The sequence below is a fragment of the Canis lupus genome, chromosome 30 (assembly GCF_011100685.1).
Source record: "Canis lupus familiaris isolate Mischka breed German Shepherd chromosome 30, alternate assembly UU_Cfam_GSD_1.0, whole genome shotgun sequence".
Taxonomy (NCBI): Eukaryota; Metazoa; Chordata; class Mammalia; order Carnivora; family Canidae; genus Canis; species Canis lupus.
Genome location: NC_049251.1, coordinates 23,401,961 through 23,418,293, shown reverse-complemented (window position 1 = coordinate 23,418,293; position 16,333 = coordinate 23,401,961). Strand labels below are relative to the sequence as shown.

Here is a 16,333-nt window from a genome sequence, read left to right as displayed (position 1 = left end):
AGCCTGCTTCTCCCTCTGCCTAGGTCTCTGCCTCTCTCTCTATGTCTCTCATGAATTAAAAAACAAAAACAAAAAAAACACAAAGCTACCAGGTCATATATAGTCAGGTAAATTAAATATAATTTCCCCTATCAACAGACCACAAAGTCCAAATAAACACATCTATTTGTTGTGTCTAATAAAGTAATGTGTATTCCATTGTTTAATGTATCTTTATTGACAGCTTTATTGGGGTGTAATTGATACACAGTAAATTACACATAAATGTACAATTTGATACGTCTTAATGTATGTATTTACCCATGGAACCCTCACCACCGTTCAGAGAGCAGACACCTCCATCACCTTGGGAAGTTTTCTGCTGGCCCTTTGTGATCTCCTCTCTCGCTTCACCCCCCTTCCCATTCCTAGGCACTGATCTGCTTTTTTACGACTGCAGCTTGTTTGTGTTTTTTTAATTTCGTATAACTAGAAACACACTGTATGTACTCTTCTAACTGTTCTTGCTTACACAGTAATGTTAAAATCCATCTTTGTTGTGTATCTTAGTAATTCATTCCTTCTTGTTGCTGAGTTTCATTGCTGAGTTGCATGAGTTCCAGTGAGTTCCATTTTATGGATATATCACAATTTGTTTATCCAGTCATCTGTTGGTGGACATTTAAGTCGCTTCTAGTTTGGAATTACTGTCAGTAAAAGTTCCTATGACCATTTCATGTGCAAGTGTTTGTGCATCTGTGTGTGTGTGTGTGTGTATATATATATATATTTCTGTTAGTCTTGGGTTAAATACCTAGAAATGGAATCGCTGGATCGTAAGGTAGATTAAGAAACTGCCAAACTATTTTCCAAAGTAATCGTATCATCTTACATTCCTCCCAGCAATGTGTAAGGTTTCCAACTTCCCTACCTCTTCTCCAGCATTTGGTATGGTTGGTCTTTCTAATTTTGGCCATTCTGATAAATGTATAGTGTTATCTCAACAGAGTGTTTTAAATATGTATATATAGACTGTGAGAGAGAGAGAGGTTGGGAACTTTTGACTATGCACCACATTCTTTTAAAGTTTTTTTAAAATTACAGAAGCCCATTTGAAAACATTTTGCTATAAATTTATTTCATAAATACATAATTAATGCCAAATTCCACCTGATTATAAGTTAACTTTCTGAGTTTATTTTCTGTGAAATGGGGAGTGACTCCTTAGTTTATGAAGTGGTTGTGAGCATTCAACTAGACAACATCTGCAGAAGATCCCATTACTGGCTTATAACTGATTCTTCTGGGCTGTGAGTTGAAATCACGCATTGTATATATTAGTTATCCTTAACCGTTTTTGAAATTAGGTAATAATCAGTCCAAACCTTATCATGAGGCAGATCAACATAACGTACCTAATGTGGCATAATTGAAAGTCAGTTCTCATCATTTTTTTAAAAAACGCTTATTAAAATAGTTTACAGGTGATTTTGGTATATCAGTTGGAGATCCTTTCCTCTTATTTCTAGAATCCTATCACTTATGCATTTATGTGCATGATCTATAGGTAGTTGATTTTATGTGGTGTTTCCATTGCACATTTTTTACTTTTGGAAGCTGGCCCTCCTCACTGCAATGTTAGTTTCTGAAGCACAGGAGCTAAAATTCTGAGTGCATACATACTGACAGTTGTGGTCCTGGAAGAGAGTAAAGCACCTGCTTTGTAGATGGAGAACCTGCAAGACAGGCTGTCTCCATACTTACTGTTTTTATGTTAGCCCCCCTTCGAAGAATTTGGTTTATTTAAACTAAAACAAAAGCAATTCACCCTTTTCTCCCACTCACCATCCCCTGCGTCTGGCAACCCACCAGTCTGAGCTCTGGATCTGTGAACTTATTTTATATGTGTATAAATATATATACATATATATAATATTTCTCTCTCTAGACAGGTTTGCATGTAAATATATGTATATATGTGTAATATATATGTGTATATTATACATATATGTATTATAGATACATGTATACATATATAAAATATATCTTAGATTCCACTATAAGAGAACTCATACAGCATTAGTCTTTCTCTGATTTATTTCACTTAACATAATGCCCTTGAGGTTCACCCATATTGTCACAGAGGGCAACAGTTTAATTTTTTTATGACTGAATAATATTTTATTGTTTACATATATCACAATTTCTTTATCTAGTCACCCATTAATGGACATAGTTCTTTTTTTCCATATCTTGGCTATTGTAAATAATGCTGCAATGAACACGAGGGTTTAGATATCTTTTTGAATTTGTGTTTTTGTTTTCTTCAGATAAGTACCCAGAAGTTGGATTGATTGTTGGATCATATGATAGGTCTATCTTTAATATTTTTAGGAACATCCATACTATTTTTCATAATGGTTGCACTATTCCCACCAAGAGTACCTAAGGGTTCCTTTCTCCATGTCCTTGCCAACACTTGCTGTTTCTAGTATTTTTGATTCTAGCCATTCTGAGAGGTGTGAGGTGATATCTCATTGTGGATTTGATTTGCATTTCCCTGCTGATGAGTGATGTTGAGCATCTTTCCATGTGTATGTTGGTCATCTGTATATTTTCTTTGATGAAGTATATTTTAATATTCCTCATTTTACTGTATTATTGTTATTTTATTTGTTTTATTGTTGAATTTTAAAAATTCTTCATGTATTTTGGGTACAGGTTCATTGTACTTTGCAAGTATTTTCTCCTACTCTGTGGCTTATCTTTTCATTCTCTCAACAGTGTCTTCTGTAGAGCAGAAGTTCTTAATTTTCATGACATCCAGTTTATTGATTCATTAATTTTTCAATTTTGTGGATAGGCTTTTGGTGTCACGCTTGAGGAATTTTCACCTGATTTAACATCACAAAGATCTTTTCTTATGTTTCTTCTAGAAATTTTACAGTTTCATATGTAACATTTAGGTCTGTGATCTCTTTTTAGTTAGTTTTTGTGAGGAACTAAGTTCTTTAAGAAAAAAAAAGTTGATACTAAGAGTTCCAGCACCATTTCTTGAAAAGGCTTTTTTTTTTCCCCTATGGAATTGACTTTGTGACTTTCCCATGCAGCAGTTGTCCATATTTGTAGGAGTCTTTTTTTTAGACTCTGTTCTCTTCCACTGATTCATGTGTGTGTCCATTTACCAATACCATACATTTTTTTATTACTGTACCTTTACATAACATGGGAAATTCTTTACCTTAACAGAAAGAACATTAAAAACTAAATATGTAATCTTCAAAGGTGCAGATCTTAAGTAGAGGGATCTAAGTGAGAAAGAGAGAAGGGAGAATTTGAGAAAGAGAATGAGGTGGAAGGTGGCCCTATGAAGAGTTTTGCTCTTAGAAATCCTCACAACAGTGAGCGAGCCTGTTGCAGTGTGCAGAGAGCAAATTTAAACCTACTTTTTCTGACACAGTCTGTATGTGATGTTTCTCTCTCTAGAAGGGCTTGCATTCACGTGGAGGGAACCCCTCTGATGGCCTTTAGAGTATCTCCTTGTTTCTTCCCTGGAACGATATCATTGACATTAGAAGACCCAAGGGAGAAGCATCTGTCTGGAATATGAAAGCCAGCTTATAATTATTCATGTTCATGGTGGTGGGTAGAGAATTTTCACAGGCAAATCCAGTGATCACATAATCCCCAAAGGCCTTTCCACCCTGTTCTCATTGGTCTTTTACTTCTTTATCCATCTGTTCTCTTAACTTTATACGCTGCTTGGGAAGTTGCATAGACTCTTCTAGAGGGAACATGTCACTTAAATGTGGATTTGAGCATGGCTCCAGGTCTGATGACCCTAGGCAGAGGAGACTTACTGGTACATCACAGAATGTCTGCAACAGTGACAAGAAGCTTGTTTGAGGTGGCTCCTTTCCATTTCACTGGAGCAAAAGGCCTTTGAAAAACAAACAGAGTTACTCAGATTAAAGATAGGATTAATTTCTCCTTATACAGCTAAATACATAAGCAATGCATGTAAATATTTAATAAGTGAATATAAAAGGGCCTTATAAACACAGAGTCAATAAACAACCTCAGCCCAGTACAGGAAAGCAGTTTGCACTTTGCTTGGTGTGGTGTTTTCTTTATTCAGTTAGATTAACAAACCGTGATTTCATCATCAGTCAACAAGATAGTAGAGAGACCATCAAAGCAAACTACAGGAGAGTCCAGATCGATCCGTGCCAAACAAATGTTTGTAGCTAACAGCTGTATTAGCACTGACTCTAATTGACGCAGCCGGGGTTCTCCTCTCACTTCCTAAGTGAGAGGGATGTCCTGTTGCATGGTCCGGACCCCCTCACTGCTGCTGGAGGCCATTCTCTCCTCTTGTAGCGTCACCACCTCTTTATAGGTGGGGGAGGCAGCCTACTAGTGTTTTAGCTATTTTTTGTTTTTAAAGGCTAGTGGGCCTCTCCCTCAGGGTGTGTCAGTCCACAAGTAATCCAGCACTTGAATCAAAAATACCAGTTTGATGTATCAAAGCTTTTGGGTATACAGGTCTTAAATTCTTTTTTTCCCCCTTTCTTAACACTTAAATCAAAACTGGAGTACTGAAGAACAAGAAGAGGTCTGCTGTGGCCTCTGCCTGCTAGCGGAGATTGTTGATTTGTTCTGCAGCAGGTCTCTCTCTGTGAAGCTCTGGATGATAATGAACAGGTCCTAAGATGCCCAACCCTTGAGTTAGTTCATCTGGCTGGTGGGAAATGTAGTACCATTGAGTTGTGTACTCTAGGAGTCTTCCTATCAAAGCAAACCAAAACATCAAACTCTTTTGCCTTTTTTATTTATCTGAAATATGAAAGGGAGGGTCCTATGTAGTTAACAAAAGAATGCTTAAGTGTACCAGCCAGCCAATCTGCAATATCTGTTAGCTGCAGATAGTGTGTTTCGCTGTTGGGATTCTTGTCCTAGCAGAGGAGACCTAATCCCCAGGAGGGCATCTGGTGAAGAGAAACTGTAGTGGAGCAGAAAGAACTGGAGGCTGGGGATAGACATTTGGAGTCCCATCCTGGCTCTGCCTCTCGGTGGGTGCCTATCAGCAAGTCATTTCTTGATCTCTCGGAGTCACATTTTTTTTTTTGACTACAAAATGGGGGGTGATTTCGCCTCACTGAAACAGCATGAAGATTAAATGAAGTCCTGTTTATGAGAGCAAGCAGCACAGAATGCGAGCTCAGCAGACAGTAATGTGGCGCAGCTAGGAAAGAGAAGCAGTGATGCAAGGTGAGAGACAAGTGTGGAAGAAATGCCTTTAAAAGTTCTTTGATCTCCTGGTTCTTAACCCTAGCAGTACATTGGAATGTTCTGGGGAACTTTTAAAAATAATCCAGAGTAAAATAATCAATCTCTGAAGGCAGAGTCCAGCCATAGGAAAAGTATTTAAGGGCCCCAGGAGCTCTGCAGCCAGAAGTAGATGAAGTCCTCCCCCTCATTAAAAAGAGGAAATTTAAACCAAAGATAAGTGAGGGAAGCCCAAAGCTATTCTTGTAGCTGTGGCAAAGTACAACTACCTCGGACATAGGCATCCTGTATTCCAATCTCCCACTTATTTCCATAAAGCCCTCCCAGTCTCTGATTTCCAGAGACCTCAAGAGCAGGTGGAGTGACCCAACAAATCTCTTTTATGTATGTCAGATAGATGGATGGGTGGATGGATGGATGGATGGATGGAGAATCTATCTGCTCACAAATTGAGTCTAGAAGACAGCTATTAAATAAGAATGGTGTAAGAGGTTTTTTGGATCAGAGGATCATGACCACCAGATTTCTAGGGAGGGTGGTTTCACAGAGGTAATGGCAGAAGTAGGTCTGGAAAAATGAATTTATCAGTAAGCAAGGGGAGGAAAGGCATTTTAGGCAGATGAAACAGCTTTTACGAAGACATAGAAGTACGTTTAGGGGAAGGCAAATGGTTTCATGTGGCTGGAAGGACAAGATGTGATGGTGGTTAGTGGCTATATTGGTTTTCATAATCTGAATTTGACAAAGTTTGGAAATTGTTGTTATCACTGAAATTAAAGGAACTGCTTAAATATCTTAGTCTTTTTATTTTCTGGTGGAAATCTGAACAGACTGATTTGGGCTATCGTTTCTAGGTATTTGAGAAAATGTGTGGGAAATATCAGAAAGGGAGACAGAACGTAAAGACTTCTAACTCTGGGAAACGAACTAGGGGTGATAGAAGGGGAGGAGGGCGGGGGGTGGGAGTGAATGGGTGACGGGCACTGGGGGTTATTCTGTATGTTAGTAAATTGAACACCAATAAAAAAAAATATCGAATTACACATATTTTCAGCATTTCTATTTCTATCATAGGCAGTAAGCGCAACAGTGAAAAATAAAGGAGAGGAGGGAAAAAGCATAGAGTCAGTCTGTTTGATGTTTAAGAAACAAAAATATACTCCAAAAAACAGGCATCTTCAACCAGTTTACTGAAATTTTTGTATTTTCTTTTAAAGGTGGCATATTTCTGAGAAAGAATCCACCCTTATTAATATATGTAATTAGCTAATTAATAAAAAGAAATACTTCTGAGAAAGAACCTATCCTAATATGGACAATTCAGTAATTAACAAAAGGAAAAATTTTTACCTAACATCAGAAACTCTGTCCAGGGAGCAACAGCCTTAAATACAGAGCACAGAGTGCATGGGGAGGCCTTTTTTTATTGTTCTGTATAACAAATCCTTTCCCTTGCAAAGCACCAAATTGCGTTTCCCTACCCTGCTGTATTGCAATGAACGTAGTCTGGTACACTGTGGCTCTTCCAGGGAATACTCCTAATATCAATCTTGAAGCCTATTCAAAGCAAGGATGGGAGTCAGAGTTATCTGTGCCAACATTCCTGCTGAGAATTAGCCCAGTTCCATTATGTGTGGGGGAGCCCCCACTTCGCACCCTTACGCCTGTTTGGGGTACACAGATACAGCTGACTACAGGGAATGCAGAGTTAAGAAACCACATGGCAGGAACACTATCACTTACTCTTTCATAATGAGCTCCGTGCGGGGCAGGGAACTAAAAAATTAAATTAAATTAAATTTTAATTTTCTATCCTTCAGTGCAGCTGGGTACTTCAACAAAAAGCTACTTCTCCATAAGCAAGAAAAATGCAGAGGAATTGTGGACTCTCAGAACAAGCAAGGGCTCCAGGAGCCCTATGTGTCTTTTAAAACTCTTCCAACTGGAGTACTCCAGGCATTAACTGCTTGGCTTGTGCCTTCATTCGGCACATGAAGAAACTGAGGCTCGAGGAGCCTAACCCCTGTTTCCCACATTGAAACAGGGGTTAGGAGCCAAGCCACCGTTTGTAGTACCTGGATCTCCTGACTCCTGTGGGCCAAACTGCAGTCCCTAAACCTGAGTATTGTTATAATGAGCCAGCTCATCAGCAATAGGTTAGGAGAGGTTGCCTATTTTATCAGAATAGGAATTGGTTTTATGAATCCATCCCTATGGACTTGACCTTTAATCACTCACAAGGCCTGTGTGTCTTGCAGCCCCATTTGGGTCTTCATGCTCCTCCACCTCCTGACCAGAGCTGCACTTACCCCCAAGGAACACTGTTCACTACTTCCCCATCTCGGAAGGGCCAGTTAATCCCAGGCCTTGGTGTGGTGTCTGTATTTTGTTCTTCCTGAAATTGTCTAACTCTGTAGATTTTTGCTTCAGAAACTTTAGCATGAGGTTTGTACAAGTAGTATTTTAGGTTAGTTTGTACAGGACCTATCATGTTTTGTAAGTGGACATGGAGTCAGTTCTCACTTGAACTCTGTTTTTATGCATTACTTTTCCCTCTAAGAATCTCCTGCTTGGGGTGCCTGGGTGGCTCAGTTGGCTAAGCATCTGCCTTCAGCCCAGGTCATGATCCCGGGGTCCTGGGATAGAGCCCTGTGTCAGGCTACATGCTTAGCAAGGGGTCTACTTCTCCTTCTGTCCTTCCCCCTTGCTTCTGATCTCTCTCTCTCTCTCTCTCTGCCCCCCTAATAAATAAAACCTTAAAAAAAATCTATTGCTTTGAAGTTGTATCTGTTCTCCTGTCCATCATCTCTTTTCCCTTTTTGGTAATGTTAATGAGGAGTGCCTCCCATTTGGGGTCATTTACCCTCTCTCTCCCAGAGAGAATTCGTGAGTAATAGTACATCTCCAAAGCGCAGTTCTGTACATAAGGACCAGAGTGCTCTGACTGGCTTATAACAAACTACTGCAGAACCATAATCCCATCTGCTCAGATCTAGTATTAAATCTGACTCAGATATTTCTCCAAGTGAACCTCAAAGCTGCACTTAACTGAGCACCTACTAGGTTTATATGGCAGTCCTCTTAGCTGTGAGTTCCTTCCTGGTACAGGACTGTGCCCCACACTGCACCTGGCACAAAGTAGAACAGGAATATGTGTTGAATGAAGGGGACCAGTGAAAACTGGGTCTTCTCAGAGTGTCCTGTCCTGAGGCTGTTCTAGATGGGAATGGTTCTCCCATGGCCTAACACATCCAGTTGTTTCTTGAGGCTGAGCTGCAACTTGACCTTCTTCCAAAGATGAAGAGGAAAGGCATTATTCATCTGAGATTTGCCTTGCAATGTTTAGCACAAATTTGGTTTCTAAGGAAAGGCTGGCAAAGCACTGACACAGGAAAAATTATTCTTAGGTATTCTCTGATGACCATACACTGAGCGAGGTTTTTGTATAGTTACTGTAGCCATGAAAATAATCACTGGACAACATTTGTAGTCACAAATAACACCAACCCCTAGAACTTTTTGATTAATGTCAGGGAGTAGGGCTAACAGAAGTGTGATGCCAGCTGGGCCAGCATGCCCTTTACCAGCCCCAGACATTTATTCAGTGAATAGATGTGTGTGTGGAACCCGTGATCTCTCCGTGCTTTTGCTTGTTTTTTTAATGTCAGTCTGAAGGCAAAATACAGGCTTTGCAACTGATGGTTTGTGACCATCATTTGTAGCTACAAAAAGTGCTATTCCTCCTCACTTTAAAATCAATTTGGGGTTCACGGACAGGTTTTTGGTGGCATGCAGTACAATTTAGATGCTCGGTAAGTACAGAAAGGAAGACAGAAAGGGCAGAAAGTTGAGGGAGAGGGAGGCGCATAGAGGGAGTCACCCGCTCTGTGTGTGTCCTGGCATAGTCTGCCTGGGGTCTGACAGGCTCTGCAGCCACCTGCTGGGTAACCTGGTGACATCCATTGACTTCTGACTCTTAAGTTTGGTCATCGATAAAATGAGATAGTACCTACTGTGAAGGGTTTTTGAGAGACTTATATATGTAAATGTCTGACAGAATGACTCAGTAAATGTTAGTTTTTTATTATAATTCATAATCAGTTTGTGAATTCCAGTGATCGCTTTCTTTGAGAAAACACTTGCTTGTTTACCTTCCTGGACTTCAAGATGAGTCCCCAGCAGTGAATATGGATTCCTTAGCGCAGAGAGAGCCAAGAACCCTAGAATTCCTCGGGAGAACAGGTGGTCACAGAGGATAGCCCAGCCAGGGACTCCCCGTGGCTGCTGTCCCAGCTGCCCTACATACAGGTTTCCCCTCTTGCTGGGGCTCTCAGGCATCAGTCATAACTGTCACCTGATTGCTGCTTTCTTGCCAGAACGGAGCACCAGATTTCCTTTCCATTGTATACCTGTATTTTCTTCCTGAACGAGAGGGAGAGGGAGCTTGTTTGCCTGAGAACAGGGCCTTTATTCACCTGTCTTCCCAGGGACCTTACCTTGAGGTAGAAGACAGACAAGCTGGCAAGACGGGAGAAGGGCCATCTGGCTGGTGGGCTCATGCTCCCCCCCCCCCCTAGTAATCTTTAGGGCCACATGTTAGTACTTTTTAACCCTTTGGAGACTAGCATTTTCCTGCAATGAAAACTCTAGTTCTAGCTTTTTCAAAGACATCACTATTCCCCCCCCCCCCCCCCATGGTTAGGTTTCCTCAGAATTAAAGTATATTTTCTACATTTATTTTTTGCCATGAGGGAGGGTAATAATAAAAACATAAAAGCATTTAATCCAGTGAATGCTGGACTGAGGGAAGTCAGATCCTTTCCCCAGGATTTTCTTGTAGCAGTTGATTTGCAGAAGCAGTTTGAGGGGTCTGGGGGAGACCTGCTTTGGAAAGTCTAGCAGCAGTAACTCTTTTTAACAGTGACCTCCATTTCTCTGCATCGAATGTGAAAGAGGGGCCTTGGCTTCTCCTGCCCGCATGTAGTTATCACATGTGGTTACTTACTTACCAGGCTCAGTCTTAAGGGCCAAATTTCTTCTCTTAATCCTCAGGACAACTGGATTCTTGAGGTAGATACAAATTTGAGTCCCATTTACAAAGGAGGGAACTGAGGCTCAGAGAAGTTAAATAAATTTCCCAGGGTCAAACAGCTGGTAGGTGATAAAATCCATAAAACTTTCAGGCCCCAGAGCCTTTTCTCTCGACCAGGACTATACTGCCTGAGGAGTTACAGTCCTACTAGAGGATTTCAACAGGGGTAGGAGGGACTGAAGTGTAGCATTTCTCTTCTCCAGGCTTTTAAGATATTTTACATTTGTAGGATTCGAGGCAAAAGCAGTATTTTTCATTTCAACAAGAGCAAACTACCTATGTGGGCTGTATGGCATTTTCCATAATGTGACCTCTAACCCATAGTCGAGCAGTTCGCCATTACAGGTCAGGTTCTCCGAAAGTGGTTGCTGAGATGGTTTGCCATGCAGATTATTTACTGGGGATCCCTGCTGAAGGGGAGTAGGCACAAGGGGAAACTGAGCTGCAGTGCTGGCCCGGCAGCTTCTGCCAACAACATGCAGCATGGAGGAGCATAGATGGTCCTCTGGAGCTATCCTGTGGTGAGCTGAAAGTGAGGGCCTGTATACCCTGCCACCGGTGGATAGGCCACCCCGGGGAAGGTATGCTCTTGGGCAAGGAAACTATCTTCCTCTGAGGCAGACTCTGAAGGAGTTGACAGCACTTCTACTCACCGAGGCAATCAATGTGTTCTTCCTTGAAGGGAGGCTGTAGGTGGTAAGCTACGGTTTCCATTTCAACACTTGCAATTTCATTAGAAATGTGAGTTTACACAGTAGTAAATGCTGTCTTCAACCCAGCCTATTGTTTGCTTGGCTTCTAAGTAAATAGGCAGTGCACTCATATAGACAGATGCTCAGCTGCCTGGAATCCTTTTACTTATAGACCCAGGGAGAGGCAAAGGTGTAGTAACATCTATATTTTCTTTGAACCATGTGATTAAAGACATACCTGGCATTTTTGTAAATGCATGAAGAGTTTGTTTTATATTCATCATGTCTTTCATGTGGAGCCAGTTGGCTTTTTTTTAGAGATTAGAGTCCAAAGCCACAAGCCACAGTGCAGTGGTGGAAAACCTCTAGTCACATTTTGCCTGCCAGTTGCCTTTAGAAAAATCATTCGATGATTAAGATTCCAGATTAAACCCCTTTTCAGTGCTCTTTCCATCATGAAACTAAAGCAGTCTTCCAAATCACTTCGCCACAGACATTAAACTGCATCCCAACTGACTTGTATCTTGTCCACCCACCTTGGCCAAGTTGACCACAGGAACTATTCCTGTGTCGTCCACAGGGCTGGTTTGCCTTGCAGAATCCATCACCACTGCCTCCCACTACTGCTCATAGTTGACTTTGGCCACTGACTGTCTCAACTGCAAGGTGTACAAAATCCCCCTCTATTTCCTTTTTTTCAGGTTGGAAAGCTTATCCAAGAAGCAGCTGGAAGAAGTAACTTGAAGCGAGTAACTCTGGAACTTGGAGGGAAAAGTCCCAATATTATTTTTGCTGATGCTGATTGTAAGTCAACCATGGATCTCATACATATCCCAGTACACTCCTTCGGTGCTCTTTTGAATCTCTAGTTTTGACAGGACACTAAGAGAAAGATCCATGAAGCTAAGAAGAAGCTTCAAGTAGAAGAATCTGGACCCTTCCTCCTCAGGGGCAAAGAATTTAGTATTGGGAAAGAGCATTTGCTAGTTGACAGCTGGCCAGAGTTTGTTTCCTAGACACTACTGAGCTGCTTTGGCTCCTGAGACACTGTAGAGAAGGGTAGAAGAGGTGAAGGCTTATGTAGTGCTGTGTAGTGGAAAGAGCAATGGTCTAAGCCTCTGAACCCCTGAAATATACCCTCTCTGCCTGGATTCAAGAAATCTGAAACTTCTCAACTGTGTCTGGTGGCTTTGTAGATCATTAAGAAAAGTTCTAGTTCACTAGCCCTGCCAACATTTTCCCAGAGCCACAGCCCCTCCTCTGTTTAGTCCTTCCATCCTCTGCTGCTTCCGTGACTTCCAGCCAGAATGACTAGCACTTTGGTCAGTTCTGTATGAATGGGCCTAAATTGGAGGTGGTCAAGCCTTGAAGGTAGGACTTTATGGCAGCATGGAGCAGTCACTTAGGAAAGCCCATGTCTCCAGGCAGGAGGCCCTCTAGGCCACTCTGCATAGGTGTGGTCTTTCTGTTTAGAAAAGCTTTCTAAGGAATAAAAATTCAAAATCTCTTTCAACGCCTTTTTTCTCCCTTCTCCTCCCACCAGGCAGGGCTGCTTTCTCTTTCACCTCTGGAGACGTCAGAAAGCAGAAAGCAGATTGCTTGACTTTCAGCCCCAGCTCAGAGTCCGTGAAAAGTTCAGCATCAGCTTCATGTTAGTTGTCAGAAGGATCGGAACTGTCACACCTAAATTTCTCTTGGGCAGTGGACCCTCTATTGACACGATTGATTGATTGATGAGTGACTGATGGATTCAGTCAGTCATTTAGCAATCAGCACACACCAGATTAGTCCTCTCTTGAAGTATAAGCTCTGAGATGAAGGAACTATGTGCTGCTATACAATTCCATGTAAATGTAGAGGAAATTTGGTGTGTTTCAAGAAGATCCATTACTGTTACAGTTTAATTCAGCACAATACTAGTTAAACATACAGCTACAAGGCTCTATAGATCAAGGATTGCAAGCTGGCAGTCCCCAGACCAAAAGCAGGCCATACGTACGTTTACCTGTTTAAATGTCACACAGCATTTTAAAAAATAAAAACTAAACATTAAAAATCCTGATTTCTGTTTTTTCTTAAAATTGGATATCTGGCAACCAGTGGTGTACAGTCATGCATAGCAACAGCCAGATGCGGTGGCTTTCCTTCTGAGTCTCCATCAGATTCTTTTACTAGCTGGCAGATTCATACCATTACATTATCTGCTTAGCCTCTTGGCATACGGGGACTTGGGACTCCTGTTCTAGATGCTGTGGTCCAGCCCCCCTTTTCACAGAAGAAAGAGACTCAGAGAAGTGAAGCTGTCCAAGTTCCAAGTTCACATAGCAAGTAATGTCAGGATCTAGTTAGAACTTCCAACTACACTGTGTTCTCAATCCAGGCCTTTCCCCTGTGTTGCCAACTTACCGTTACGCTCTGTGGTGAGCGTGGCATTATACCCGGGGCTCTGGGAGAGGGAAGGGAGGCAACTCCAGAGACGGACCCCTCTGCAGGTGAACTAGAGCTGAGGACGCGGCTGTTTCCTCTTGCAGTGGACTACGCCGTGGAGCAGGCTCACCAGGGGGTGTTCTTCAACCAAGGCCAGTGCTGCACCGCGGGGTCTCGCATCTTTGTGGAGGAGTCCATCTATGAGGAGTTTGTCAGAAGAAGTGTGGAGCGGGCCAAGAGGCGCATAGTGGGGAGTCCCTTTGATCCCACCACTGAGCAGGGACCCCAGGTAGAGAAATCATAAACATTCCCTTTCTTAATCCCTGGCGAGCACCGGACACTCTAGTGGGACCCCAGAAACAACTTCTTTCTCCACTCCCTGCTTACTCTTCCACCCCATCTTCATGACTGGAAACGTCACTGGGGAGGCATTGCTTATCCTAATGCTTCCCTTGCCCTGTCTAAACTTTATCTCTGAAACGTCAAGGGATTAAGATTGCCTCAAGGATACTTTGAACTTTGGGGGTAAACTGGAGTCTCTTAGCTCTAAAGAAAGTCCTGAGCATGACAAAATGGATATTGACCTGAGACCCCAGTCCTGGGCCTAACCACTGGCCTTCAAGACATCCCTACAGATGCCACAGTCATGGAGAGCGACTATCTGCCTTTCTCAGAGCCTTTTACCCTTTCATCAGTGGCTCAGGAATCTCTCTGCCAACCTGACCTACTTTGGGGAAGTCACTCGTGGCTTGTGAATGTGTAGGAACTAGAGGGCTGTCTACTTACCCCTCTGCTGTGTGGTTATCTCTTACTCTGAATGCTTCTTGCGATGGGGTGGGGAGGGCCCCATAAGTCCCCGCAGTCCATACTGTTTGGCTCTGCAGGTTCTCCACAGTCATCAAAGCATATTTCCAGGTAGAGTTCTGGTTTAATTTTAAACTGTAGATCTATCTACAGTTAAAGGATATTTGGATCAGATTGCATCTGGATCTCTAGCATATGGGTCTTCCCGATAAGAAACAACATCTAGGTTTGGGGACCATTTGAAAGAGGATTGATGTTCTAGTGGAGCAATTCAAACTCAAATGAATTTAGGTTTTTGTATTTACCATAATAATGGAGTGATGACTATGACTTGGTGGAGGGCAAGACTAACCTTATTTTATGGAATAGGAAGCTAGTCCTTGCTTTTTCTACTTAACCTTTTCCTCTAAATGTGTAGTAAGAGCTCCATTAAAAATAGACCCCAATAGGATTTGGAGCACCATATAGTTTACCTATTGTTTTCATTTTTTTAGTATCAGTATTTGTTGAACTGTTCATTTGGTTATACTAGTCATTTTTTCCCCATTTAGAAGCTGCAAATAATCAATTAGCCAGTTTCTCCATCATTTAGAAACATTGTCTAAATCTTCATCTGGTACTTCTGATTTGGCAGGATCATCAGGGCAGTACATTTATTGGAATTCTCAATACATTAGGTTGAACTATACAAAGTCACCATTTTTTTCAGGGGAAAAAAATGGCTAAAATGGCAGCAGTTCCACATAACTGAACTAGATATAATGGAGCTTTGAAAAAAAATCACAAGTGAGAGATCCTTGAGTACACATTTCTGTTTTCATAGAAGACTTTACACAGAGTCATTAGAAAATTTCTTTTGTAGATTGATAAGAAACAGTACAACAAGATCCTGGAACTCATCCAGAGTGGTGTGGCTGAGGGTGCCAAGCTGGAATGTGGCGGCAAAGGCCTGGGCCGAAAGGGGTTTTTCATCGAGCCCACAGTGTTTTCCAACGTCACCGATGATATGCGCATTGCCAAGGAGGAGGTATCAAAAATGGGGATCTAACAAAAGCCACACCTTTCTTGGGACAGCTTCCAGAGCATTTCCTGCAGATGATATTATGGTTTGGGCTCTTTATGTTTTATATACATTCTGTAACTGCACTAAACATGGCTGTGAAAATCCTGTTTTCAAGAAAACGTTAAATCAGAAGGTAAACAAGCTAGATGGAGGCCGGGTGACATGCTGTACGATTGCAATTATTATTAGCCGAGAGGACAATCATAGTAGCCCATCATTCGCCCTAGCAATGTGCTGGCGACAGTTCAGTTCCTTCAACCGTGGGTTACTAAGTTGTTCATCAGAAGAAGAAAGCATCCAAGCAGCCTCACATTTGTGCAAGAGAGGGACCAGGAACACACCAGCCAGCAGTCTAGGGCAGTGGTCCTGAGTTCTGGAGCAGTGTCTGGGGAATCACAGAGAAAGCAGTCTTGTCAGGGAGGGTGGTGGAGAAGGGCGTTAAATGAACCCTAAGGTTAGACTCCTGTGTAATCCCGTTCTGGCCAGTTTGAGAAATTTTACAGTTCTGTGTTGCTACAACTTAAATGTCATTTAAATAATGAAGGCAGAGCAAACTTGCTTTGAAATGCGGAAAGCAAGTAAGTAAAGGATGGCAGAGCAACCCCATGTTGGGTCACATGATTTTGTTGCAGATCTTTGGCCCTGTTCAGGAAATTCTGAGGTTTAAGACTATGGATGAAGTTATCGAAAGAGCCAATAACTCAGACTTTGGACTTGTAGCAGCCGTCTTCACTAACGACATCAACAAGGCCCTCACAGTGTCTTCTGCAATGCAAGCTGGGACTGTTTGGTAAGAGCAGAGTCAGCCTCATGGCTCTGGCCATAATGCAAGCCATTGGTAGCGTAGGGGCGTAGGGGCCTCATAATCTCTGGAATGTGGGTGAAATAAGCATATCCTCCCAGGGGGAGGGAAAGAAGGAAGGCAACCAGCCTTCACCCTGGGAAGGGATATACACTCCTTACCAGCTAGGTCAGGAAATCACAGCA

At 42.1% G+C, this 16,333-nt stretch overlaps 1 protein-coding gene across 1 annotated transcript in view; it reads left to right on the top strand.

The window, feature by feature from the left end:
- ALDH1A2 (aldehyde dehydrogenase 1 family member A2) overlaps positions 1-16,333 on the top strand; it is a 96,023-nt gene that overhangs the window by 69,765 nt on the left and 9,925 nt on the right. The window contains 4 exon segments of the mRNA NM_001287089.1: positions 11,754-11,856; positions 13,584-13,768; positions 15,146-15,310; positions 15,979-16,136. Coding sequence (NP_001274018.1) covers positions 11,754-11,856; positions 13,584-13,768; positions 15,146-15,310; positions 15,979-16,136 — 611 coding nt within the window.